We start from the raw sequence: 22,511 nt of genomic DNA on the forward strand, positions 1-22,511 counted from the left end.
TCTGCGGGAATTTTTCTTCGTGACAGGTTCCTTGCGTGTTTTGCTCCTGGCTAATACAACGATCGTACGGAAATCGTAAACATATCCGTAATTTTTCGACGAAACACTTTGAACAAAGTCTATTCGCGAACTCGTTTTCTGATATTATTTCTGTACTTTATCGCGTTATTACAGATCTCGATAAAATGTTTAGTACTCTTAGTTAAAATTTTATGAAACATTCACTAAGATATCAGGGATGAAATAAATAAAAAAAAAAAAAAAAAAAACAAGTGAAGCAATCAACGTAAGTACTTACATACGTGCATCGTTCAACAACAAAAGACGACAGTCAAAGAGTAAAATGGCGTTTGATCGAAACCGAGCATCGTTCGATCGATACGTACTCGAAAAGCCAGTCGTTTCTCGAGGTGATTTTTCGCGAACGATACTCTGTCCGATAATTGCATTTGCATAAAATAAGCCGTGTCAATCTCCATCGGCCGATCGAAAATTAGAACTTTTCTGACTTTCTTTAATTCGATAAACTTGTATTATTTTGCAAGCCCTTACCAATCTCGGTCTGTCCCGGATTGGCATTTAACCTAAACTAATTGCAGTTTCGAGAATTCCGTCGATAATCGTATTATACGAAATTAATTCTTTCATTCAATCAAAAGACATTAACGCGATCGTAGCCGCTGTCGCGGTTACTCTACGCCTCTCGATTGTAGCCTCGATCGTTCTTCCTGTTCTTTTGCCTTTCCTTTCTCCTCCCTCTCTCTCTCTCTCTGTTTTTTTGATTCTTTTCTTTTTAATTCCTCTCTTCGCCTGGTTCCAATCTCACCGGCTGTTCGTTAAAAGGCAGCAGCACAATTCTCTGCTCGTCCTATCTTTTCGTCGGATTTTTCAATCGACCGTTCGTCCTTTTTCATTCAAAAAATACACTCGAACATGTTTGTCTGGTCGCCTCTCGAATTTTTTCTCGAGGACGATCGAGAGGCTTACTCTGGTCGGGATTTTCATTAGTCCCTTAAATGGTCGGTCGAAACGTTAATAGACGTTGACTGTAATTGGCGAGCAAAGCGTTCGACCGTCGATAAACTATTAACGCAATGCGGTTCCCAACCGTGGGACCGTCGTGAGAACGCTTTTACGACACTGTCGTTGATCCCAGTTAATAGAATGTGATTTTCTACGCTGCTCGATATAATCGCAGGATTATCCACTTAAATCATTGTGTAAAAGATTGCTTCATTGATGTTTCTTTTCATCCCTGATAATTAATCGATGCTTCGGAACCACATTTAAAAAAGAAGGTTTAGCTCGCCAGCCACTTTATCTACGGGTATATAGCTTTATAACCGACTTTATTAAGGAACCAACCGAATCTCTATAATCGTATTCGTTTAATACGAGATCCTCGACAACCATATTGCGTTTATACCAGTTTCGAATGTAACTCGTTCTAAGAATAAGACACCACCGTATCCGCACACGTTCTACGTATCTTCAAGTTCTCTCGACAAAACTCGTTTAATCCTCTGGCAGATTAAGAGGAAGAGACTTGAACAGGGAGAAGGAGAGAAGAGAGAGAGCAAGAGAGTTAGAGAGCTCCCAGTTAGGTACTTAAAAGTATTCCAATCACGAGAACGCGGCGAAAGTCCGACGAATATTTCTCGTTACCCTCGTGAAACAGGGTTGTAGGGTGGTGCACAGGCGGATACAGGGTGGAAACGCGGAACGAATAAAGGTAGAGCCAAAAGGAGGGTGAAAACGAGCGGGAAAGCTACGAGGGTAATATTTAAAACATTATACTACGGAAAAAGGAAATGAATTTTTGTAGATACGCAATGTATATATCGCACTTTCCGTGATATCCTTGCTCCATCTTGATACACAAGCGACCAATTGCATGCCACAAAGTTTATTATATAATGTACTCTTACAGACGTAGAGAGTTGCTGGATGTTTGTACAGCTCGTTACAGCCACGATCGTGCGCACGTTCTGTTCGATCATTGTAACGCTTTGCGCTGGCCAGTTAGCGGATTCGTTGCAATGATCCATTAAGAGATTTCAGTTTCGATCAACGATTCCTTAATTGTGAGTTAAATAATCTATTTGCATGAATTTTTATTTCGAGAGAATTGTTATTGAAGTCGACGATCGTGGCGGTAACTAGAGGATTCGCAGAAGGAGATCTTAAATCGTGATATTTTTATCGATCGATCGATACCGACAGTAAAATAGACCAGAGTCATTAAGAAAAAAATTGATATAAAAATTGGTTTATTAGCCTTTTTGGAAATTGTATTCTGTAATATCGCGTAATCTTACGAATCATGTTACACGTTAAGAACTCTTTTTGCGACGCTACTATTCCAGGTCTAATTCGTAATGGAAAGGAAAAATGAACATATACATACTTATACATAAAAGAACGCCACGTGTGCTACCATGGATCTTTTTCCCTTTACTCTTGTCACCGTCCGGAATGCTACGAAGAGATGCTCCTGTGTTGTGTTCTCTTGTTTCTCCACTCTGACACGATCGCCGCACACACGTCCTTGTGGTGTCTGCGAGGGTAATTATCCTGGGGAAAATTCTTTCTGGATCAGAGGCTTTTTCGTCGACATTCGTCACACCCTTTCGTCTCATGGCAATCACAGTCTGAATCAATTTCCTCTAGGGATTCTGCACTAAATCTTTTCGCTGTCCATTCATTATACTGTTTCGTGCAAATTACTCGCGAACTACGCGCAATATATTTCCGAAAGATTGATGAAAAAGATTGAAGTCAGAAAAATTTGATAAAAAATTCGGTTTTTGGAATGTGTCATTTGTTTAAGAGCACGGGGTATCGTTTAACACGGTGAACGTACAGAATGCACGTTTACAAATCCCGTGTTACGCTAAAAATAAGCATCGAAGGATGAAATTAGTCGGCGACTTGTCCAGCCATGGGTGAACGTATCCGTGGCATCCTGCTCGCAAAACGAGCGGATCGAAACAGCTTCGTGACGAAGTGCAATATTCCGTAGACAACGTAAGATCGATTAATTACTTGTTCTGACTAAAACAAATTGCAGATCGTTTTTTTTTCTTTTTCCAATCTTCGTGAATCTAGTAGTATACGGTATTTTAATTACATTCCGATACTCGTTTACTTGTTATCCTACCAAAAAACAAACATAGCATAACCAATTACTACGTCAATCGAAACAATATCTGACATTAATCAATGCATAATTAACAATATTGCAATTACATCGAATTAAAAAAAACGTTTAACATCACTCCCCCCTCCCCCCGTTGAAAAAGTAATTCATACGAGATGAATCGTCTCATCCTACTAATATCATCGATGGGTAATCAATAAAAATTTTTCAAGACACTACATCAATTACCATTTAAAAACGTTTTATTAACCTCCCAGGAGGATCTCTCTTTCGCTCGTCATCGCGCGTGACGCGGTAATGATCGTTTACAAACGGACGATCGAGTTTCTCAAAGCGACCAATTTTCGACGTGCGCTCCCTCGTTCCTCGGTCCGGTTCTTTTTTGCCACGATTGTTCGTTTTGCTCGCGTTCAGCATCGCGAGGACCATGCGCGCAACGACCGTATCTCTGTGTCTCTCGCAAAACGTCAAAGGAAAACTATCTCGTTTCTCGACGCGTGATTTTCGATAGCTCGTGCGTCTCCACCCCCTTCGAAGATTCGCGAACAATCGACGGGACTCGGCTTCTCTTGCACAAAGAAATTCCTTCGTCGATTAAAAAGTCACACGAGCTTCGGATGCGAGCCGAAACGAGAACCGCTTCGTGTTCTATCGTCTCTGTTCCACGAACATCCGCCACCGCCGCCGCATGTGTATACCGTTCGTTCGATTTGTGTGTTGTTCGCGCATTTCTCTCCCCTGCCGATACGTTTCCAAACGACGAAACCGTAGGCGTGACTCGACTCGCGTTACGACCTCGCGATTCCACGCAGATACGGCCACGCGAATCAGCCCCGAAACGATTTTTCATAATCTTCCTCGGGGCTTGGTTAATTGATTTTTCGTCGATACACGCCACACTCGAAGCAACGGGATGAGAGAAGGCCAATCGTTCTTCGACGTTCGATTAATTTCGCGCGGGAGCGCCATCACCGTCATTCGATCAATCGCGTAGCACGTTTCTGCTTCCCTCGTACCGATCCACCGACGTTTCCGCCCATTTCGACCGCGTTTCCGGTTAAAACTGAATCTGTGTAGCCGCGCCACCGTCACGAACTTCATTTCGCCTGGTCATTTTCCACGCGAATGGCGCTTTCGTGTCATCTAATCGACCAAAAAACTTGACCATCGATCGTTTACGTAGATCGTTTAGATATTTTCGGCAAATGCACTGCATTTTTCACGCGTGTCGGTTGTAATTCTTCCTTTTCGTCTTCAACCTTAATTACTCGAAACGTTTTAGAAACTTCGTTTCGTAATTGATACAATTCGATTACCGCTTGGAAGATCGCATGAAAATATAACAAGATTTTAATTCGAGTAAAAGTACAAAGAATAGAAAATAAGAAAACAGGAATTTCAGACTTCCTGTAAAATTAATTGAACAATCGATAAATAACAGGGAAATGTATCGATGGAAGAATTCCTAGATAAAAATATTTAGTTCTTTTTAATAAAAAATCAGGTTTGTACAAAAGTTCCACTCGCGAAACGTAGGTTAAAGCGACGAGGTGTCGCGTGACAGTCGAGCGTCGTGGCCGTTCCCTTTGGCGTTATTAAACGCCAGGTGCATAAATAAGGATATCGTAAATCATCGGGCAGAATTTTAGATAGGAGAAAAACGCCGGGTTCGAGCTATCATTTGAATAAACTTTTGCGGAAGACTTTAGGTCCGAGTTTTATTTAGCAGTTAGATCGAATCGGCATTTTTTAATGGCCGTTTCTCCCAGCAGGAGGGGAAGGCAATTTTTTAATCGTTTCCTTTCTTTAACATATTAAAACAAGAATTTTACTGGATTCGGATTTTCCCTTGTTCTTGACATTTGTTGTATAATTTACGCGTTGTTACATTTACGGGCAACGTTTCGGTCGAAATAGCTGTAAATTATTCGAACCAACCTGAGGCACGCGGATATGTATAACGATAACGATAAATTTTGCATATCGCGGAATGTAAATACGTCTGTGTTTGAAGGTGTTAAATCGCGAAGATGAACGACGGGGCTATATGATTCGTGTCTAAGCATGCACGGTAAAACCACTCGACGTAACGATAGACAAGTTTCATTAAGGATTCCTAGCTTTTTTCCCCGTTGGCTAAATTACACATTTCAAAATGTCTGACACTCGATCGTACTAAATTACTTTAAGTGGATCGTTCAATCCACTTTTAGAATCGTTTCATTTTCTTCTACTCTGTTGTAAAATACCATTCGAATACTATTTACCACAATCCAATAAGCGCACATAGATTACTTTTTTCGGTCATACTTTCCTGTAAATACCTATGGGCAACTATCTATTATACTTCTCTTCGCTGATCTATCGGAATATCATTTATAATATCGATGATGCAAACGCGTTGTGAAACCGGAGAAAAAAAAAAGTGTTCATCGAAATTGAAATTTTAATGCAGTACCAGAAACGAGGTGAGAGCTCTCTTTGTAACGCGTAAAACGGTCATTAAACCGATGCGGAGTCGATCAAAAGTTCCATGCATAGATTATACGTGTATCTTCGTAATGTGGGGAGGGGGAAGCAATTGGACAGGAAGCGGTCGCAAAATAAAAGAGAAGAAAAATGGTTGGTCGGTTCGGAACGTCGCGCCGAGGCGGCGGACTTTTCGCGGTTGAAACTCCTTTTTCGTGCGCCGAAACGTCGCGTCGGCTCGGCGAAAAAATAACAGTGGTTGGCCCAGATAAATAACGGGGCAAACCGTGAACGGGTCGAAACGTATTAAATCCGGGGTCAGGCCAGGCGTGTCGGAAGGCTCGTCTGAATCGTCGTGAAATCGATGATTAAAGCACGACCACCAGGCAGAAAGGAGTCGCACGATACGACGGGCAAACGCGACCGGCGTGTCGACTCAGATGGAAACGAACGATGAAAGCGAGAAGGGGGCTGTAAGAGGGGTCGAAGGAAACCGAAGGCCTTAATAACGAGCGGCGCAACATCCGCGAAATGGCGATTTTTCGTGTTCACTCGTAGTTTATCCGTCTGAAATTACGTTTACCCTCGCCAGTGGTTCTATTTGGCGGCGCGCGTGCAAGGAGGACGATCCCCGACGAAAAGGGGAGCGACGTCATCGCGACACGAACCAACATCGTCGAGAGAGAACACACGTTTATTTACTGCGTTTAAAATATAATTTTAGATCTTCGTATAATTTTTTTTCTTCGCTCTTGCTTTCTTGAATTCAAAGAAGCGTGACCTTTTACGGAGCGTAAGTTAAGTGGAAGAGGCACGTGCGAGAAGTGAGAATCAAGAATCGAACCGGATTTGTCGATAACAGGAACGTTTCGGTCCCGTTTTCTTCTCCCATAACATAGTAATCTACTAGCGGGGCCAATTACACGAAGTAACCAGAAGTTCCCGGTTGCCTGTCGATACACGCCACTCGAATCACGACAAATTGACGTGGCCGGAACCCGTAGCAAAGTCAACAGGAATCCCGCCCTTTCGGTTGGCGATCGATTGTCGTCGTGTCAGCGGCGCGAATTAATCCTTCCCGCCCGAAGGAACGTTTCTCTTTTACCTTCCTTCCTTCCTGTTGTTCGTTCGTCGTGTTCACGCCCCCGGAAAATCCGTGTTTCAACCTCGATGAAGGGAGAGAAAAAATTGTTTCGAGACGATGGAGAACAGGGGTTTTCGGATGAAATTTCGGGTGAAAAGCAGAGGCCGGTTAATCCTCTGAAATAGTAGCTGCCACGAGGACCGATAACAGGTCGTGTGTGGGCTTTTCACCTGCACACCGCTCCGCCTGCCCAACAATGGGCCGTGCACTCGCTTTAATGGCTCGCCCCCGATCGAGATTAAACCGTGCACACTTTACCGATTCTAAGGCCGGGGCCCCGCGTGCGTGTATTATGCAGAAAGTAAGCGGCGTGGTCGGATCGAAGCGACGAGTTCGCCGGAATCGACGAAGCAACCGCGAGGTGTTTTGTTTGATCGTGGTGAATGTGGGAAATTGGCTACGTTCGCGTTCATTGTAAAATATAGTATATCGTGGAATCTCGCTAGGAAGATGGGAAAGAGTTATTTATATAGCGTACAGTGGTACCTAATATCCAGTGCTCGAGATGAAATAGATACGTTATGAAATATGGCATATTTATCTTTCAAAAGAATTAAAATTACCTCGCAATAAATATGCTATAAATATGATATAAATATTTAACGTAATATACTATAAAAGAAGGAAGAAGACGAACGTGTAAAACTGTATGAAACGTTAATTAATGCATCGATGCTGATCATTAAGTCGGGCGCACTTCCACGTCATCGATCGGTTCGTTACGGGCGTTTTCTCTCTTTCCGTTTCTTCGCGTCAACGGGATTTTTCTAATAACATCAGAAAGCAGCACCGGGTACTTTCTTACTTCGTCCGAAGTGACGAAAGGTATAAAAAGGAAGAAAGGTCGCGTTTAATTCATCGATTTATTTTTAATGGAACGATTTTGTTTTAAGAGGCGAAAGCCGCTTTCGTTGGTAAGACGATTATAGTTCGCTTTGAATCAAACGACCAGCGATCCATGCGAACAATGACGAAACGTCGCGTCGTCGAGATTAGAATCGGGCGAAAACATCTTTGAAGTGACTGAAGATTTGGAAATAAGTAGAAAACTCCGATGTCGTCGGAGACACGCGGCTTCCCACGCGTCATCGTCGAACACGATTTTTCGTTCCATTGTGCTTTGTAAGAGGGCAAAGCTTTAAAAGTTCCTCGCGAATACGGCAATAAGGTACTCTTTAACGAAGGGGGCTCTTGCAAAGTATTGCTCGGAAGAAGGGGCAATTGTAATGTAGGATTCCTCTCGAAAGTTTACTATTTCGTGGCACCGATACTTTCGCGTTCGTTCGACGAGTGTACTCAAGAATGAAGCGTTACGTTTAAAAGAAGAACCAAATTTTTCGTTTACTGTTTTCCGTTTAATCGGTGATCGTATACTATTTTAAGTAAAAATATGGAAATCGCGAACGAAAACTATGGACCAAAAGAGAGAAGAATATTTTATTTAGGGAAATTTTTAAACGCGCTTGAGTTCAGAATTCAAGTTTTCTGCATGATACTCGTATCACTGTACATACACACCGTTGTACTATTAACACGAAACGATCGGCGCACGATGTTGCGAATACGAATTCATCTATCCTACCACGAACGTATACTGCGCTTTTACAACTACTGCAAATCTCTATTTCTACTAACTCATTGTTCTGTTGTTATTTGCTAACACGTGTACCTCGTGAATATCGAACATCTGTTGTTACTAACATTCCTCCCGGAACGCTGTCGCGACCCGTTTGAAAATAACATATTACAAAATCTAATATCACGTTCGAATGAAACATCGAAACGCTTAAAAATGTTCTCTATTTTCGATTGTAAATACCTTGCAAAGTTTCATAGTTGGGGCTGTGAGTCAAAGAATCATTGATACTCGAAGTTAGAGGATACTTCCAAGATCGCCACGGTTCACATTTCATCGACGCCATTGATTCTCGTTAATCAGATCCATTTCATCGTATCTTCGTGACTTATCATTGTCCCCTGGGGTGACTTTTCTGCTCACGTGACGATTACAGGTGCAATTATCGTAATTCCTGTTCGGTGGACGTACGCAGCGAGATTTTCGAGGAGGACCCGTGTCCCGGAACCGGGAAGTACATCGAGGCGCAGTACTATTGCCTAGGTTGGTGCATACTTTTCTTTTCGACCGACGAATCTTCCTTCGTCGAGTTACACACAAGCGCTCGGGATCACGATTTTTCCAAGATAAACGCAATTAAAAGGACAAATATGATTAACAAATTTGAAAACACGTGTGAGATACCTTGGAGAAAGGCGTGAATCTTCGAGATGCGAAAAAGCAACGAAAGACACAAACTTTGTCGAAAAAGTCTCTCCATTCGTGAATATCCCTCTTCGAGCATCCATAACGGTAAGAGAGAAGGGACAGGATCCATGGTTCAGTACACTTTGGTAAGGGTGTACGTTTGTCATGTTAACCGACCAATCGCAACCCAGGTGCAACGACCAGCAGAACTGCAGCATTGTTGCATCGACGCTGCAATTCGGCGATCCCTGTCCCAACACGCACAAGTACCTCGAGGCGCATTATCGTTGCCTGTCCGGTAAGTAAGACTCCACCATTTTTGTACGCGCCCTTCCCTTCGTAATATCTCTGTACCCTGTATCGTTTATTCTACGAACGGTCTTCCGTAGATACCGGCAAACGATCGCATAGGCGCCGACTTTGCGATCATTTTCAACATATTACTTTTTCAAGATCACATAGAAGAAACCTTCGCGATTATTAGAATATTACTTAAATTACATTAATCGAATTGTACTCTCCTTGTACTTGATCGTTAAAGAGATCCTATTTAAATTTTTATTTAAGGATTAATATGATACGTTAGCGTTAATAATTCATAGTATTTTTTTTAATTATAATCAACCAATTACACGTTCAACATGTATTACAAAATAATTTAGAAAATTATTTATAGCGCGTATACTGAAGGAGTTTCTGATTTTTAAATTCGTTTTCTGAAACCAGCTGATCTTTCGATAGCAAGTATAATCGTTAAGTTTTTTTCCCGACATCGATATCGATGATTATTAGGCAAAAAATTCAGGAGCCGATTTTTTACCTACGCGATTCTCGAGAACGATGGTACGCATCTCGAGATTCTCATGTTCTAGAGCTCGATATTCGCTTTTTTTATCAGGCCGTTTATATACATAGCGTACGGGTAAAAAGCTGTTCAACTGACCGCGAGAATCGATTAGAATTTCCCGAAGCCGGCGCTTATGATTCACGTTGCCCACGTAACTGCAAGCCCGTGTCCCGATAAAGATCTTCCAGCGGCTTGCATCGGCTATGCACTCTCCAGACAGACGAAGTATAAAGCGAAGAAAAGAAAAGATCGCAAGGAGAGGAAAGAGAGAGAAGAAGAGAGGTGGAAGGGTTCGCGAAGACGTGATCTTTGCGATCGAGAAATCGATCGTAGGGATCGGTAACGCAGAGGAACACACGGCTGCACGTCCAACTTTTCTGACGTGTTTCGTATCGTAATGAAACTCTTCTACGACCCAATAAGAGCAAACAGCAGAGAGATCAAGAGAAGCAGGGAAGATTACTGCAAACGTCGATCGTTACGCTCGATGATACTGCGATTCGACTGTGACGAAACGACGTTTCGACGTGTTACAGTAAATCCGCATCAGTACTTTCTATTAATTTGCCTCTGATCAATTATTAATACTCGTATCAATTTTGCTGCTAGCTATTTACATATTATAAGCATTGACATAATGTACGTTATTGTGTAATCGTAACCATAGGAGTAGCTTAACATTTTCGATTGATAGACGCGTGAAAATACATATACAGGACCAGACATCGAGATTTTTTTAAACGTTCAAAAGCAAATCACCTCTATTGACTCTCTATACGCATACGTTCTATAGAATGATAACCGGAGTGTATCGTTGCTAGTATTTGAAGACTTTACGACGTTCAAACAGACTCTAACTAACAGCGAACGAATGAAGCTGACTTTCCTGACCTTTCAGCGTTAACACCCACCGGTTACGACCTACCAAAACCACCAAGCAACGCAATCACTTATTGGACCATAAAGTGTCAACCCTCTGCTCTCTCTATGGCTCTCTCTGTTCGCCTTTTACAGCTTCCAAACACATCCTCTTCGTCTGATCGATATCCAGGAGGCTCGATAGATCGGTCTAACCGACGTGTATATTCAAGAGGGAGTAAGGGATCTGTTGGTAGCCCCGATACCACGAGAAAGCCTCTCTATTTCTCTCTCGTTCGTCCCTCTGTATACATACTGGTGTCCTTCTCTTGCATAGCCGACTATCGTAACGGACATCGGCGACGTTCGGTATTTTACCTTATCGCCAACCCCTTCGGCCAATAAAGATGACCCCTATAGAGATAGTACCGCGAAATACGCGGACCATCCCGTTCAGGGATTAACTGCCGTCGCCATCTTGGGTTAAAGATCGTTTTCTCCTCTTAGGCCAGATATAGTCGCGATATCGGCCTCGAAGGTAGGCTAATCCTGCCGCTCGCTTCGACTCGCTTCGCCGAATGGCCAAGACCTTTCGTTTTCGGGAATATTTCTGTCGCGATCGATACAACATCACGATTGTTCGACCGATGCATTGAACCATCCAGACCAAAGGATGTCTCTCTGTAATGGAACGTATGTACGTATATATATTCGAGATACGGGAATCCTGGAATGAGCTTGAACGGTCATAGAGGATACAATTGCCGGTTTCTGAGAGCATCGATCGCGTTTGTCCTTTCTAAGCATCGTTATCGAATCAATGTTTTGCCATATCGATTACGAAGCACAGAGATAACACGGTGAGTTACTTTCCATCGAAAGTCGTTTGTTCCAAATAGCTTCGGTAATAAGTTTCAAGAAAATGTTAAAACTTCATTGTAATCATCCATCGCGATAGCTATCGCGACGATTAATTTCTCGTTGGACCCCGAACACTCGAAAATAAAAAGGCGAGCTTGAATCGAAGAGATTAAAGAGGTTTTCACCGTGACGTGGCAATTCCACGAGAAACAAAGTGCGATCGTTAGTTTCTGGCCGTAAGAGAGAGGAAACGTTCCGATGAGAATCGGCGAGAGATTGATCCCTACCCCCTAGCCTGCAACGAGGTTTAAAATATCCCCGTCGTTTGAGCTCAGTCGAAAAGCTCGTTTACCCGGCCCTGCCTTCGAGCTCCTTGAATCACTTTCCTTCTTAATTATACTCGGCGTTCGAATCCGATAAGCTCGTAGACGAGTTCTTAGCATCCTCGAGAGTAACCCTCCCTGAAAGTTGGCGTCTCTTCTTTCCGCGTGTTCGTCATCAGCCCGTGTTTCGTTTTCCCACCCGTGTGCTTCTCCCGTTTTCGACGAATTAAAACGAGACCGACGAAACACTTGCAGCGGCAACAACTACCACAACGTCCCGTCCGAGTCCTCCGTGGATCATGGCTTCTCAGCCAAGCGTTTGGAGCACGGCTAAGCCGACTGTCAGGCCTCCCTCGAGGATTACGACACCCCAGGCTCAACAACCGCCGCAGCCGCCAGCACCGTCCACCCCGACGCTCCCAATAACCACCACGCCAAGGTCAGTATACTTTTGTTTAGTTTAAAATTCGTTTAGTTCGAATTATCGAGCTTTGCTTCAACGATTCGTTATCGAATCATAATTTGTCTTTGTAGATTTTGTTTAATAATAATTTTTAATAGCAGAGATAACGATATATTTCGAAATGGATGGTGAAATAATAAAGATTTTCTTTAACGTTCAACGGTCACGTAACTTTGTTACCATTCGAAGGATATTCTTTCGGTGTCAGCTAGAAAAATAAAGTTATCGAAACGTTCCATTAAAAGCAGAATTTTATTACGTTTTCTCGACGGGGAAATATTTTCGTTACGTCGTTAGTTGGACGAGAGCCGATAAGTTGGACTGCACGAGCGTCGTTGAAAGTGACAAACCCTTTTCATTTTGTAGTCCCACGTCGACGAGGTCACCGGTCGATACGGAGGTCCTCGAAGTGGACCAAGACTTAATATCTCCTGCAAACGTTCCGTCTGCGAATGTACCAGCGGTGCCTCCGATTGTTCCTGAAACCACTCAGGCCACAACCACGTCGACCTTTGCTCCTTGGAGAACGAGTCGAAGGACCACTGGTAAGTTCTCGAGTGTTTGAGCGGTCTTCATAAACGAGAGGAGAGCGTTGATGGCGTTTTGATAAAGAGAGCACGGAATGTATCGTTTATTTTATCATCGAGATCGAGAGACGGTACTTGAGAACATCAGCTTCGAACAGAAAGCTACTTAAAGAGCTTTCTCGTTCGATCACTACGCGCTGAAACCTAGAAAGGGTAAAATCGATGAATTATTAATGTAATTAAATATTGCACTCTAATTACACTCTGAAACAAGACTTATCGAGTGGATGATTTGAAGCATCATCGGCCGATTATAGTCGACACGTTGGCTCGAGGGCTTGTCAGCTGTCAATTACAGCCAACGATCGTACCGAAAGGGTTAATGCAGAAAAGGCAGCTGTCAGAAACTTGGGAGTTCCAAGAATGGATAGACCGTCGAAGTAACTTTATAAAGATATCCGAAACTAAAGCGATCTCTAATTAGGAAAATTCCATCGCCTGCGTTGCTTTCTCTTTTTTCTTTTCTTTCGCGGCAAATGTACAACTACGTATTAAAATAGCAAGGAAATACGGTTGTCAACGTATAAATCAGCTAACCAACGTTCGATTTCGATGTAACTCGGCAACTCGTAACAATCACTGCAAAAGATTAAGGCACCCTTGGGTATCCAAAATTCCATTTCACAGACCCGATACGATGTTGCGCGCGAGCTAAGCTCCGGTCCACCGGGGACCTGACACTAGAATCACATTAAAGCCACGCCATTAACTAAAGCCAAGTAACAGGCCAACTAACGCTCGTAACTAACTCAAATATTCCAGTGCCGAGCACGCTGTACCCAGAGTCCAGCTCGAATGGCCAATGGTACGACTACGGTAGACAAGTGTGTCCCCCGGTGATAGCCAGGAACCTGTCGTGGAACACGACCAGAGCTGGCGACGTGGCTGTTCAGAGTTGTCCAGGCGGTGCTAACGGTTTGGCGCGTTGGAGATGCCTGGCCAGAGCAGACACGGCCTTCTGGCATCGAGACAGTCCGGATCTGAGCGAGTGTCGCTCCGTTTGGCTCACCACGCTGGAAAACAGGGTAACAGAAGGCGATGTGATCCTCGGAATCAGTCGAGAATTATCGCAAGTGACGAACAACAGCAGAGGTCTCTATGGTGGTGACATGATGATCACGACTAAGATCATCAAGAATATGGCGGAGAAGATGGCACAAGATATAAGGACGTACCAAGACGCGAATCAGAGGGAGGTCAGCGTGACCGAGCTGCTGCAAGGTGTCGTGAGGACGGGCAGCAATCTGCTTGACAAGGCGCAAATGGCGTCTTGGAAGGATCTCAGCCATCAGGAACAGATGAGAGTCGCGACCTCTTTATTGATCGGACTCGAGGAGAACGCGTTTTTGTTAGCCGACACGCTGATGCACGAGAAAACGATCACTCATGAGGGGAGGAACATACGTGAGTATTGTTACATATATCTTTACTTGTTGAATTAGAGCGGCAAATTGAACTTTACGTAATTCGTTTGAAAGCAGTATAATTGGAAATTTAAATTAGCGACGCGTAATCTCGAATTAGTTGGAGTTGTATCATAGACGAGGATACGTCTATAGGAAAAATTAGCCACGAACTAATTTAGATGGTGTGATAAGAGCTGAGAGAAAGGACGACGGGCCGTGATGAGTAAAAAGGAGTGGCAGACGGTATAACGAATTAACGTTGAGTCGTCTAGCACAATGGACATGCAAGTATCGTAGGTCCGACTTTAACATCGGGTCGCATAAATCTAGATCCCTTATCTGTGGAATGCGACGGTGGTAATATCCGGCGTAGATAAAACAAAGATTCAAACCCATCGTAATTCTCTGGTACCTAGCTGGATAATGTTGTAACCCGAGCTTTACCTCTCTCCCTACCCGGCATTAACACAACAAAACCACCGAGAAAATTACGAGCAATTTGATTTACTTCCTGAAAGTAACGTAGCGCGCGGTCGTGATTGAGGCTGCTGGAAGCAACTTTCTGCGTCGCGGTCGAACGAAGTAGCACCAACATTAGATCCGCACGTGATAAATAGCATAACAGTAAAGGGTAAAAAGAAGACGAGTTTGATGAGCGACAGCCGGCCGGATGCCATGTAACATAATATTCGCCCGTCTGACCGTGTTCTTTCTTTCGTGTTAACAGAAAACTAGCTACCACTATCGCCGGGCTTAGTCCTCTCGAATTTTTCTTGTCAGCCGAAGACGTCACTTTTATGACTGATCGAATGGAATATACGATGAGTGAAACACCGTGACAACAAGGAAAAAATAACGGACAGAAAGATATGCGCGTTTAGTTTTATCGTTCGTTCGAGAAGATGAATCGAGTAGCGGAACTTTATGGTCGCGAGATTGACGAACGTTGCGGAGTTCGGTTAACGCCGCGCCGTCCTGTTCAGGACGAAATACCTTCCCGAGGATATAAATTTTATTTCGATGCGCCACGTGGACATGTTTCTACGGAATATGTATTGCGTTCGAAAGTTCGAGTGTAAAGGCCAAGGTTATAACAAAATGATTGGTACCGAGAATAACCCGAGTTCCCGGTTATAAAACGTCGATTGAAATAAAAGAATTCAACACATTTTGTATTGGATTTCAAATATATCTTTGATTCTTTCCAATTACATAAAACATCTTATCCAAACCAAACTAGTTTACACCATATAAAAATATCACGATATCCTTCGATGTTCACGATTCACGTGTCTCTTTAAATAGTAATGGAAGTACGCGTTCTGGATGCACGGAATATCGGCGATGATCTAGAAGTGTTCCCGACGGAGGCAGCACAACAGAGATGGGCAGCTTCGAACGATCGTGTCGAGTTAACCAGAGGAGCTTTGCTGGAGAACAGCGAGGGTGGCATTGTCCGTTTGGTCTTCATGGCCTTTGACAGGCTCGAGGAGATCTTACAGCCGCAAGCTGAGGTATCATCGTTAGTCATGAACGACGACCCTCAGCCACTGCCGAAAAGGAACACGACCAGGCTTCTAAATAGTAAAGTGATCTCCGCGTCTTTGGGCAAAGGAAGGCACATACAGCTCAGCGAGCCTGTCAGAGTCTATTTCAAGCATCTGTCCATTGAGAACGTCACCAATCCGACTTGTGTGTTCTGGGATTACATCTTAAGGTGAGTTCCTCTTCTAATTACATCTCTCTCGCTAATTCGTAGTGTCGTTTATTTGGAAAATATTTACATACGTAATAAAATTTTCTTCTTTGAAGATGACACAGGGATAATTGTTGTTCTTATATACTTTTAATTCCCATTTCAGTGCTTGGTCAGAGGAGGGTTGTGAAATACGAAAAACCAACGAAACTCACACAGTATGCGAGTGCAACCATCTTACAAATTTCGCCGTTCTAATGGACGTGCACGCCGTCAGATTGGATATTGCTCACCAAGTCGCGTTGCAGATCATCACCTATATCGGCTGTATCATTTCCGTGGTTTGCCTGGTTCTGGCAATTTTGACCTTCCAATTATTTCGCGGACTAAAGGTAATTATTCCGTGCCGAATCTTACACGAATCGCAAAGTACGAAAGCTTTAGCTGCATCGATCGAACATCTACCAAGCGTTTCTTGCCATTTTGTTACAGTCGGATAGAACAACCATCCACAAGAATCTGTGTGTGTGCTTGCTGATCGCGGAAATTTTATTCGTTTGCGGAATCGGACAAACGAATCAGAGAATTATCTGCGGTATCGTCGCTGGATTGTTGCACTTCTTTTTTCTTTGTGCATTCGCCTGGATGTTCCTCGAAGGTATCTCTCGAATAGAATATCCGCAACACTACCGCATTTGTCCAATCACGCATTAACTAACAACAAATAACGGTTCAGCGAAACGGGAGTACCAGTTTGATTTCCTTTCGATTTTCTTTTGCAGGGTTTCAATTATACGTCATGCTGATCGAGGTGTTCGAAGCAGAAAAATCAAGGCTACGCTGGTATTATCTAGTCGCCTACGGTGCTCCGTTGCTGGTCGTAGCTATTTCTTGTATAATCGATCCTCTGAGTTACGGTACCGATCGATATTGCTGGCTACGAGCGGATAACTACTTCATATTCAGCTTCGTTGGACCAGTGATACTCGTTATACTGGTAAGATGACTGTTGCCAAGAAAAGTAGGAAATAAATCGTAATCGATTCACGTTATATTAATATATAATAATGTTTTTAAAGCATCGAGTGTTTCGATGAAACGTAAAGCCGTATGAATATTTGATATACCTATCTATATATTCTATTCTTAGAATAAGTTCAATACAGAAGCTGTTATCCGGTTTTCTTGTTAGGCAAACTTGGTATTCCTATCGATGGCGATTTATATGATGTGCCGGCACGCAAACACGACCGTAGCGATGAAGAGTAAGGAGCACTCTCGATTGGCCAGCGCAAGGTAAGCCTAGAAATTCCACGGTTTGTCCGTAAATACGAGAAACGTAACAAACGAATTTGTACATATATATTATGTATCTCTATATTAAAGTAATCGATCGAGTCTGTCCGTTAACACATTCGAGATATATCAATCCTATCGTCGAGTAGAATCCAAATGTTTGTTTGGTGCTTTCGGTTCACGTTCGCAAGCTTTACTTGCTTAAAGATATCTCCCGAAAGAGAGTCTTTTATTGTCACGCATCTTTTTGGCGGCCATGCTGAGTTCTTTTCGTTTCTATATATTTCCGTTTTATTAATTTACTGTGTTGGAATGATCGCAAGATTTCCGTTCGTTCGACACACCACTTGTATTGCTATAAATCTTAGGTACTATATGGGTATCGTTCTATATACATATATATATATATAATATACATGTATATCTATTACATACATGTATCTATGATTTGCTAACGTTCGTTAATAAGTATGTATTACACGTGATTAAAAATGCCGTCACAGTCGAGTCATGCTTCAACGAGAAATTAGACGCACAAACAATGGAACGGGTACAATGATAATTAGCCTGCGTTCTGTGTTTTCTGTGATTTCAATGAAACGAGCAAAACTATGTCGAATGAAGAGAGAGATAGTAATAAGTAATTAACTTGATAAATTTCTGTACGAAAATGTTGGTGACGGTAGTTAAATTCTCGTGCAAACTCGACTCGTTTTATTATCGAAATTGCTTTATCGTAAAAAATCATTCTCTCTCTTTATGTTTCGTTTTTCTCTCCGTTTTTAATCATTTTACGTCCTTTTTGTACTTCATTTTCATTATTTTCCTTTCGAATAATTCGAACGTATTTAAATGTCGTTGAACGTTCTATTGTACTAACGCAAGTATATAACGTATAGTAATACGAATCGAGTACTGCACTAGCGAAACAATAAGTTGTCTTTTTTTTTTTTCTTAATAATCAATTAATTAAAATGGTGCCGGAACAATCACCTAACTTTGCTGTCTTGTTTCATTTTTGTATTAAATCTTCTACCCACTTCTGTCTACACTGTTCTACATTCTTCTGCATGGCGTGGTTGGTTGGTAGTGGAAAGGAAGAGAATGCTCTTCCCAACAAATTGCAAGCGCACTTGTAAGATATTTACCAATTTTTATTATTACCCACATCTCGTTCATTCACTGTTACATCATTCTATTACTAATCGTCGATTCACATGTCTTTAATTTCACCATTCTTTCATTTAACAAGTTCACTGTTTTCTCTTGTTTCTTTTTCGTTATAATTCAAAGCTACTGATACGATAATTGTTTCATTTTATGATTTTTTCTTTTTCTTTTTTTTTTTTTGCGACCGTAGAACGTAGAACGTAGTACATAGTCTGTTCACGGGAAGAACAAAGTCACGCTGATCATTTAATCGAACGATCATTGATCTAGTTGACTCACTGGAATCGCAAATGTTATTATCCTGATTGTTATATTATTTTGTATCGGTTTAGAAAAGCCTGGGCAATTTGCAATTATCAATGGCTTAAGTAGAGTGGTATCCTCGCGATAATGCTTGACAGAGAACACACGTGGCGACGATCGATATTCTCGGAATTTCTTAGTTACATCACGCTGTTTGCCTTTCCTCTGAGTACATATACGACGATTTAAACCGCATGCCGTATTTATCCTTTAGTTTCGGGTATAAGGCCTGATTTGAGAGTAGCTTAGTGTATACGCGCGAGATTAGAAGTAATAAACACCTGCCTACCTGTGTAGTTCGTGTACCCGATCCTCCCGTAGATCCGCAGTCTTGATCGTTCCTAGTAGATCAGGAACTAGGAAAGAAAAGAAAAGAAAAGAAAAGAAAAAGCAAAAAATAGTAAGAACGTCGATACGGAGAAGGTGGAAAGAAGTAAGAAATAGTAACACTGTGTGCGATGCTTATAGGACGCCAGCCGCTTTCGAGACTCGCGAGAACATTAACGATGCTAATGCTTCTGTTGAAGAGTGTGTACTCGACGCGTGCACGCGTGTAGAAACGAGCAACATTAGTAGTACACGTTAACATCGCGCAGCTCGAAATGTTGCGTGCACTTCGGTGCATAACGCCGTCTCCTGATAATCTTCCGTGTTCTCGCCGCTCCATTTCGATAAGAACGTGACAAATGTAGCATTGGAATTATTAGAATTAAAGTCACACCATCATCGATCATTTAGCACGTTACTCTTAATTCTTTCAATGGCACGAGACTAAAGAGATCGTTTTCTTTCACCCCGTTCCCCCATTCTCTTCGTTACCTTTTTTTTTTTTCTTGTATTTTTTTCTCTAAATCCCTCATACCGATAACTTCACATAGCTCTCGTTCACGTTCCTTTAAGCATCGCTCGCGATTATCTTGTTCTTGAGATTTTTAGCTTCAATGTGACTCATCGATCGATATTTTCTGACCAGGGCATGGCTGAGAGGAGCGATCGTCTTAGTATTTCTACTGGGACTCACCTGGACCTTCGGGCTTCTCTACTTGAACCAAGAATCCGTCGTGATGGCGTACATCTTCACCATATTGAATAGTCTGCAGGGGCTGTTTATCTTTGTGTTCCATTGCGTTCAGAACGAGAAGGTAAGGGAATACGTCGGGGTCCAAACGTCCACCTTACTTTAAACTCTCTGGTGTGGTTAACGCGCGTTCCAACGTTTTTGAACGCCTCGTTGAATCATCCTTCATTCTTTCATCTTTCGTCGTGCATTCTTATCGTTAATGAAACCAACGAAATTCGAGTGGCATCTTGAACAGCGCGAAAAATTATTGCGAGAGAATGTTACAAATTATTTACGATAATAATTATTATTAAAAACAAAATAGGATGTTAGTTTATTCGGTGGATTATATTGCGTATATTTTTCAATTTTGTATCGAGCAACCGCGAAACGTTTCGAGAGCAAGAAGCAATGTCAACGCGAAGTTTAAAGGAAAGTAAGAAAGCAATTGTCGAATCGGAACTTTATATAATGAGAATTGTAAAACTGTTTCTATCGTAAGGTTTATAGTTAACACGATTATTCACGAGTCAAGGATCTTGTAACATAAGAATTCGATGCACTATGTACGAAAGCGGATTCTTCGTATTATATAAGTAGCAAGTAACTCCATAAGCAAGAGGATCATTTGAGAGGAATCATGTTAAACGCAATCTAAACATCGTAATGGTATCTCGCAAAATAGACAACAAATGATGTCTCAAATAAAGTGCTGTGGCAATCGAAAATCACCCACGTTTATTTGTCGAATTAACCGGGATCCTGTAGCCTGATTTGCAGCTCGTTATATTCAGTTATCTTCTTCCTTTTCGTTTGAACAACGTTTATATTTTGGTTGCCACCGCAGGATGCACCGCTCTTTTCCTAATTTATCTGTAAATTCAGCACCAATGCTTCATAAACTCGATCACATATTCATGTTTCTCAATATATCAAAATATATATGTTCATCGTTAAAGTATATCATCATCGTCATCCTGGAAGATTGTATCATATATACTTTTCAATTCGTTTTCCTTTTTTTTTTCTTTTTCTTTTAATTGTTATTATTATTCATACGTGAACGAACGAGAAACGAACGCGCGCTCGCACTTGCCTTGGTTCTTTGTGCACCGTTAAAAAAAAACCTTTCGTTCGGGGGGTGGGTTTGCTTCGCCATTGCAGGTGAGGAAGGAATACAGGAAGTTCGTGCGCCGTCACTCCTGGCTGCCCAAGTGCCTCAGGTGCTCGAAGACGGTGGCCGGAAGCTCCGGCGGCTCTTCCGGTACCAGTGGCGGCGCCGGTGGTGCTAATGGAGGCAAGGACTTCGCCTCTCACAACACCTCGTCGAATCCGTCGGCGCCGACGACCGATAGCTCCGGATTGTCGCCGCACGCCGCCTCCAATGTGGGTACAACAACGACCACGTCACCGCCGAACAATCACAACAACCTGACCGCCGCCTGTAACAATACGAATCTTTCGATAAACGTGAACCTGAACAATTTGTCGCTGAGGTCGCCGGTCGGGGCACACCAGATGCACATGATGGCACCTAGCAACCACAATAGGCATCCCGCTCAGCAAGGTATCCGATAGCCGCTTCTACACCAAACCGAGAAAAAAAAAACCAATTTCTTTCTTCGTAACGGTTGTTCGAACAGTTTTTGACAACTGTATGTCGATCGCGCGGGAAAAAATGTGAAAACATACGATCGAAAGAGGGAATATTTTTTGAAGGAGGAGAACGAACGAAAATAGGTCACTCTCACTCTCTCTCTCTCTCTCTCTCTCTTTTTTCTTTCTAACTAGCTCTATTTGTCTTTGACTCGATAACTGATTCTCATCTGTTCTTCTTTATTCACCATCTATTACTCCGTCATTATTTTTTTCTTCTTGTTATTCTTTACTTTCGACTATCGCTTTCTGCCAGTAACGCAAGTATAATTAATAGTACTGGAATTAATAACACACTCCCTCTACGCCATTCTGTCGCTCGTTACATGAACGTCAGCCAGCTTTTCGAGTTGATAACTACACGAAGGTTCTTGTACCTTTATCGGGCGAATTCTTTCGTCCGTCGTCGACGACCGACCGCGACACCAACCAAGCACTCTTGTTTTCTTGTTCGCTGCACGATCATCCACGCGATTAAGAAGAATGGTTTCCGTTGCGGTTCTAACGACCGCTACTACGTGACCCTTTGAAGGCCGGACCTTCCTCTTCAATTTAACGATGCACCCACTGTCACCGTTCCACCAAACGATCACGAGACTTTCGCAATCGTTGGCTGTGTGCCGTGCACCCTTTTCTTCTTTCGATATAAATCTCTTATTCATCCAAAGCGGTAGTCTCTTTCTTAACAATTATCACTTCCTAATGACTTCGTAGAGATTTACGAAGGTACGCTTTACAAAGGCAACAGATTTTCTTTGTGATTAGTATTTAGAGACAGTACCATAGGAAATGGAGGGCTTTCGAAACTAGTTAAACGTTTAACCAGCAACATGTCTACCACCCTCCACTCTGTTCGCTCGTGTATGCTAATGCAACCGCGTCGTCGTATCATCTTCGAAATAGCGCCCTCCAGCTACCTTCCTTTTGTCGTCTCTCTTCTTCTCCTTCT

The 22,511-nt window shown here is 42.5% G+C and overlaps 1 protein-coding gene across 7 annotated transcripts in view; it reads left to right on the top strand.

Moving 5' to 3' along the window:
- LOC139988242 (latrophilin Cirl) overlaps positions 1-22,511 on the top strand; it is a 365,567-nt gene that overhangs the window by 330,269 nt on the left and 12,787 nt on the right. For 4 of the 7 annotated variants that reach the window (XM_072005419.1, XM_072005420.1, XM_072005418.1 and 1 more), the window contains 12 exons: positions 9,228-9,334; positions 12,181-12,364; positions 12,755-12,933; positions 13,738-14,379; positions 15,687-16,098; positions 16,244-16,469; positions 16,570-16,735; positions 16,860-17,074; positions 17,270-17,373; positions 18,464-18,508; positions 19,820-19,988; positions 21,071-21,292. In XM_072005419.1, the coding sequence (XP_071861520.1) occupies positions 9,228-9,334; positions 12,181-12,364; positions 12,755-12,933; positions 13,738-14,379; positions 15,687-16,098; positions 16,244-16,469; positions 16,570-16,735; positions 16,860-17,074; positions 17,270-17,373; positions 18,464-18,508; positions 19,820-19,988; positions 21,071-21,292 (2,671 nt within the window). Of the gene's footprint in view, positions 1-8,785; positions 8,893-9,227; positions 9,335-12,180; positions 12,365-12,754; positions 12,934-13,737; positions 14,380-15,686; positions 16,099-16,243; positions 16,470-16,569; positions 16,736-16,859; positions 17,075-17,269; positions 17,374-18,463; positions 18,509-19,819; positions 19,989-21,070; positions 21,474-22,511 lie in introns of all 7 variants that reach the window. The other 3 variants (XM_072005421.1, XM_072005425.1, XM_072005422.1) reach the window with 3 other exon arrangements.

This window comes from Bombus fervidus, chromosome 6 (genome assembly GCF_041682495.2).
Source record: "Bombus fervidus isolate BK054 chromosome 6, iyBomFerv1, whole genome shotgun sequence".
NCBI lineage: Eukaryota > Metazoa > Arthropoda > Insecta > Hymenoptera > Apidae > Bombus > Bombus fervidus.